Genomic DNA, 6,362 nt, shown 5'->3' with positions numbered 1-6,362 from the left:
CCTTGTGCCCATGAAACCCTCAGCTGGTCACAGCATTTGCCATTCACGTGGGTGCGAAAATTGCCAAATAATATCAGGCATCCGAATGATAAATACAATGGAAATTTGTTGGACTAAGGGCCAAATATCATTTGAGTGAGGGATAATATAATTGGTGAAATTACACACCTGATCTTCCTTCATATTGCAGTAAACCCTTGAGATACGCGCAATCAAGTTGCGCATGTCTTGGCTTTATACGAGTGCCGCCCTAAAAGCTGGGAGCAGCTGGGGAGCCCAGTGCTCAGGCAGAGGCTTGCTGCATGGCTGGGAGAAACGTTACTGCAAGCAGCTACCTGTGTCATGGGCTTCCCAGATGGGAGAAGCCAGGGGCTGCCTCCTCCACTTCCCCCAGCTGCCTGCTCCCCTAACCTTCCCAATTTACATGAAATTTGATTTACTCCGAGGTTGCCCAAGACCCAACCGCCACGTAAATCGAGGGATTACTGTATTGAGACATAGGCTGGGATTTCCAAAGGAGACTGAAGGTATGTCTACACAGCAGCCTTATATCAAAATAAGCTAGTCCAGAAATAGCTTATTTTGACATAACACTGCACCACACAAAGACGATGGCCACACTAGCCCCTCCTTTGGGAAGGGCTATGGTAATGTGGCACTTTGGAATATGCTAATGAGGCAGTGCCATGAATACGGTGAAGGGTGGTGAAGCACTGGAATGTGTTGCCTAGAGAGGTGGTGGATTCTCCATCCCTCAAGGTTTTTAAGTCCCAGCTTGACAAGGTCCTGGCTGGGATGATTTAGTGGAGGTTGATCCTACCTGAAGCAGGGGGCTGGAGTAGATGACCTCCTGAGGTCCCTTCCAGCCCTAGGATTCTATGATATGCAGTGCCTCAGTAGCATAATGGTGGCCACGCGGGCTTCAAAATGCACAATACCCCTATAGCTGGGGGTCTTGTGAAACTAACCCCTGATTTCAAAAGCCCCTTCTTCCCAAAACCAGATGGAAAGGAGGGGCTTTCAAAATCAGGGGTCCGTTTCCAAGGGCCCCCGGCTACACGGGAGGCGTGAGCTTCGAAACCGGCAGTTTCGAAGGCCGCGTGGCCACCATTCTGCTAATGAAGTGCTGCATATTCATGGGAACACCTCATTAGCATATTCCAAAGTGCCACATTACCATAGCCCTTCTGAAAGGAGAGGGTAATGTGGCCACGGCGAAATGGATTTAGAACTAGCAATTAGCTATTTCAAAATACAGCATCTACACATTGGATGTTGTCGAGGAAGCCACTTTCCTCTGGGGTACAGTGGCCCCCAAAGGTCCGACGCTGGAGGTCAAAGCAGTGAGGCAAGAGTGAGATCTAAAAGGAAACTTTATTTGCATGCATGCAGACTACCAACTTCCAAAGAAGTGGGAGCCCTGAGAATCAGTTCTCAGGACTCTTTATACTGTTTGTTTAGACAGTTGAGTAATTAATTGTCTTCTTTAACATATGAAAGTCTCAGCAGAATTGTCCTGGGAGGTGTCTGCAAATGCCAGCTGTGCTTGAGGCCAGTTTACACTACAAAGGTATATTAAAGACTAGCAAAATGGTTTATTAGGTGAGGTTTGTGGGACAGACCCACGGCTTCCTCTTTGTTACTATACAAAGGTACTTGATAACCCAAACAGAGGAGCCTACAGGTTAAATTGTCTCTAGGTGACAAGGTAGGGACTTCAAAGAGGTGTAGATGACCCCCTAGTATCCTCTTACAAAGCGGGGTCTGGTTATTGTGGAAAAGAAAAAAAAATTAACCCTTACAGCAGTTTTTCCCCCACAATGCAACATGGCTTTTTTTGGAAATAGGCCATATGCCATTTCTTAACAGTACCTATTTTGCAGTAGGCCCTATTCCCCATGGAGGCTACCTCTGCACTGGAACAAAACTTAGAAATGGCCTTGCAAATGGTCATTTGGAAGATTACTAATGAGGCTCTGAAATGCATATTCAGCACCTCATTAGCATGCTGCCAGCCGTGGCTCTTTGAAATTACCATGTTTAGCTCCCACCTGACTCATCCAGATGAGAGTCCCTTTCGAAAGGACCCCGTCAACTTAGAAATCCCCTTATTCCTATCAGCATAAAAGAACTCCCATCTGGACGAGCCACGCGGGAGCGAAACGCAGCAATTTCTAAGAGCTGAGGCAAGCGGCATGCTAACGAGTCACTGAATATGCATGGCCATTTCAAACTTTTGTTCCAATGTAGACACGGTCAGAATGAGGTTTTCCTATTTCGAAATAAGCCAGCTGCTATTTCAAAAGCCTTTCAAATCTTGTTTGCATCGTGTAGAAGCTTGAATAACTATTTCATAATAATGGCAGTTATTTCAAAATAACTTTGCTGTGTAGACCTGCCCTTACAGAGTAAAGCACCCAACTCCTACTTGAATTAATTAGATTTGGGCACCTGCATTCCTTAAGCCATGATTGAAAACACCAGTCTAGTTTGCCAGTGGATCTAACAGAGGTTGGACTAGACAAAGGCCCTTTCCAAGGCAGTGCCAAAATTTGACCCCTTGGCCTCTATGTACACTCTGAGTGCCAGTGACACTTCATAAAGTCACTAATAGCCCTGCCTAAAATAGATTCAATCATAAATAATTTACATGCAGACCTTTGCTGCTTAGGAGGTGGTTGGAAGCTTAAGCTGGTCTTGTTTTCATCCACAGGAGACAGGACTTTGAGCATGCTCCAGGCTTCATGGGAAAGAAGGGCAGGGCTGAGGTCCCTTCCAGTGTGCTGATGAAAATTGGCTCAGTTTGTATTCTTGGCATCCTTGCTGGGTGTTTCTGACCCCTGGACTAGCCCTTAAACCCTTTGTCAGCTCTGGCTGTCCCTCTTATTGGGACCCCACTCTCTAAATACCCCTCTGAAACCACCCCCCACTCATGCATCTGATGAAGCGGGTCTTTGCCCACGAAAGCTTATGCTCCAAAATACCTGTTAGTCTATAAGGTGCCACAAGACTTCTTGTTGTTCTGTGAGAGAAGACTTGTGATTTGTTACTTTATGACCCTTTGAGTTCTTTGATACGGTGATAACTGGGAGCAGATGTCTTTGTGCAGCGTTTACAGAATTTGGCACATATTCCAATCCAGAACCAGCTGTTGTCAGATGCTACCAGCATGGTGCTCTGCTCTCTCCAATGTTGGTATCGCTCGGCTGCGTGCGTGTGTTCCCTCTGTGCGCTGCGCCAGCTCTGCAGATAGCCAGCACAGCAGACCTGAAGAGAACCCCCAATGACCACAGAGTCTAGTAAGGTGTGAAGGCACGTCAGCCAGGTTTATTGCTGTATTGGACACAATAGTAGTTCCCTGTAGACTTCTTAGCCTAAGTCAGGGCATACTACAAATATGCACCCACGGTCAATGGACTCGGCTCAGTCAGTGGAAGGACTTTCCACTGCCCCATCAGCCGGACCCAGACCACACCCCAGGGGTACATTCTTATACACAGGTACAAACAACTTACACATCACTCCTGACGTATTGAGGTACAACCCTTCTACGTAGTCAGGTGTCGCCTCTCACCTTGCACATGTTGGCTCAAACAAAACAACTCTATCCATCATATTACCCTTTTGCCCCTGTCATTGGGATGGGTCGGCCTGTTTGTTCTTATCTGTGGAATGTCCCAGGGTAGGGTGCTCTGGTACCATGTTCCTACTTCAATATGCTAGGTAGATATGTTTATGCAGCATCAACCCTCTTCTTGCCAACTTCTGTGAGCAATGCATTCCTTTAGCTCACAGCTGCACTTTGCTTTCTATTAGCAAAGGCTTGACCATTACTTTGGATCAGGCCTAAGACCTCATACTGGGCCTGTACTTACTACACCAGCGACTGGATTGTGTAGTCATTCAGGTGAAAACCATCCCATGCCAAGAAGGATTTACACTATGCCTCACCCTGAAAGAGAAACGTGAGATGATCTTCAGAAGCAGCCCTGGTATTTCACATCCTTATGAAAGAATGGGCATTCAGAACAAACAGATAGAGATTCTGCTTATGCAGATGGTCACAGTTACAAGTGCTGAGGGCAGATTCTTGAAGTTTGGGCTCATTAAAGCATACCTTGGATTAACGATGCCTGAGGAGAGACTTACATCACTTGGTAAGTTATCACTAAAGGTGCCACTGGACACTCTTGGGATCTCTCTGGTGCAGTGAGTCAGGTCATGAGGGTAAAAGTAAGAAAAGAGACCTTTGCAACCAAAAAGCTAGGATAACTAATCTCAAGCTTTCCCCTGTTGTAACACTGTTTAATACTGGCCCATCCATTATTGGTGAGCCGTTCAGTTTCGAGATGTTAGTGTGTTTCAGTTATTCTTACAGATGAGAAAAGCTTCTATATTCTGAGAGGACACATATTTTATTTGTGTGTGTAACATGCGAAAAACACAGATTGACAGATCCCAGGGTGTAAACTTATCATCTTACATGGCAAAGACCAATTGCACATGGAAATTGTACATGACAATTGTGCAGCACCATAAATGCAATAAAAATAAGGTATTGAAAAGCTTAGCAAATGGACAATAGTTGGTGGTGCTCTTTGCTGGGGGTACCATCTGGTCTAGGTCTCAACATGACCAAAGAGAATCAAAGAATCATGGAACACTAGAACGGGAAGAGACTTCGAAGGATGATCAAGTTCTCTCCCCTTTCCCCTTACCAGGACCAAGCACAATCTAGACCATCTCTGATAGATATCTATCTAACCTGCTCTTAAATATCTCCAGTGATGCAGATTCCACAACCTCCATAGGCAATTTATTCCAGTATTTAACCACCATGACACTTAGGAAGCCTTTCATGAATACGGACACGGGATGATTTCAAGCCCAGTAGGTCCAAAACCATGGATAAACAACTTCCTGTCCTCCTGAACACCTTCCATAAAGCCTCCTTCACCTCTTTATTTCTCAGAGTGTAAATGAAAGGGTTTAACAGCGGAGTTATAATAATGTTCAAAGTGTTGACAATCTTGTTGATTTCCAGGGCATTCGCTTTGGAGTATCTCACGTACAAAAAGATGGTGGAGCCGTACCACATTACCACAACCGTGAGATGGGCAGAACATGTGGAAAAAGCCTTTTGCTGGCCTTGGGTTGATGGGATTTTCACTAGGGTAGAGATGATGCAAATGTAAGAGACCAGAGTTATCAGAAATGTTCCTACGATGACAATGGTGGCCATGATAAAAGTTACCCACTGATACACTGAGGTGTCTGAACAGGAAAGAAGGATTAAGGAATCTGCACCACAGTAGAAATGATTGATAGCATAAGAGTTGCAGAAGGACAACCTGACTAGTATTGAAGCTGGGACAGTAATAACCAGGAAACCAGATACCCAGCATACAAGAGCCAGCTGTGCAGACCTCATGTTGTTCATAAATGTGCTATAGTGCAATGGATAGCAAATGGCCAGATAGCGGTCATAGGCCATGACGGTTAAGAGAAAAAATTCTGTGCAGCCCAGAGAGAAACCGAAGTAAGCCTGCAGGATGCAGCTAGAAAAGGGGATGTTTCTGCTTTTTCCCAGGAAAATGGCAATGGCCTTGGGGATATAGGCTGTGGTGTACCAGATCTCCAGGAAGGACAGGTTGGAAAGGAAAAAGTACATGGGCGTTTGCAGGTGAGAGTGGGTCCCAACTACACCTATGATGGCAGCATTTCCTGCAACTGTCAAGATGTATGTAATGGTAAACACCACACACAGAGAGATCTGCACATCCTGATTGCCCTGGAATCCTAGGAAGAGAAATTCCCGTATGATGGACTGGTTTTCCTTCTGCCTTCCAGTTGCTGGCTCCATCTGTCAAGGCACAAGAGACCATCATTCAGGGACAGTTTTGAAACATAGATTGTTGCACTTCACAGGTGACATTTTCATATGTGCTCAAACAATTTAGAGACCTAAGTGTCATGAGGAAATTAAGGGACTTACTTAGGAGCATAAAGATCTAGAGTTTCAAAAGTGTTTAGGTGGAAACTTTGGAGATGTACAAAAATACTTTATAAGTTTAGGAACCTAATCTGGTGTGATGCTTTTAATGTGCCAATAAGTTTCCATCTATCGCTTTGAACACATAAATACCTTAGAGAATCTGGCACTGAAAGGTCACTAAGAGCTTTATATCCAAGGTCCATATTTAGACATGTGGTAATCATCTTGTCTGACCTTCTGCATACAAAGGGACAAAGAACTTCTCCAAGAAAATATCTGCAGAAGTTATTTTAAAAAAATGCAATTTAGGCTACCTCTACAGGTTGGGAGACTCTATCCTGGGAAACAACTGTGAAAAATCTTAGTG

General features: G+C 44.9%; 1 protein-coding gene across 1 annotated transcript; it reads right to left on the bottom strand.

Moving 5' to 3' along the window:
* Positions 1 to 4,828: 4,828 nt before the first annotated feature.
* Positions 4,829 to 5,863, bottom strand: LOC142004842 (olfactory receptor 6F1-like). The gene has a single exon (XM_074982522.1). It carries the CDS (start codon positions 5,861 to 5,863, stop codon positions 4,829 to 4,831), a length of 1,035 nt encoding a protein of 344 aa, XP_074838623.1.
* Between the last annotated feature and the right edge of the window lie 499 nt (positions 5,864 to 6,362).

Source organism: Carettochelys insculpta, chromosome 32 (assembly GCF_033958435.1).
Source record: "Carettochelys insculpta isolate YL-2023 chromosome 32, ASM3395843v1, whole genome shotgun sequence".
Taxonomy (NCBI): domain Eukaryota; kingdom Metazoa; phylum Chordata; order Testudines; family Carettochelyidae; genus Carettochelys; species Carettochelys insculpta.
This window is presented reverse-complemented; position numbering and strand designations above follow the sequence as displayed.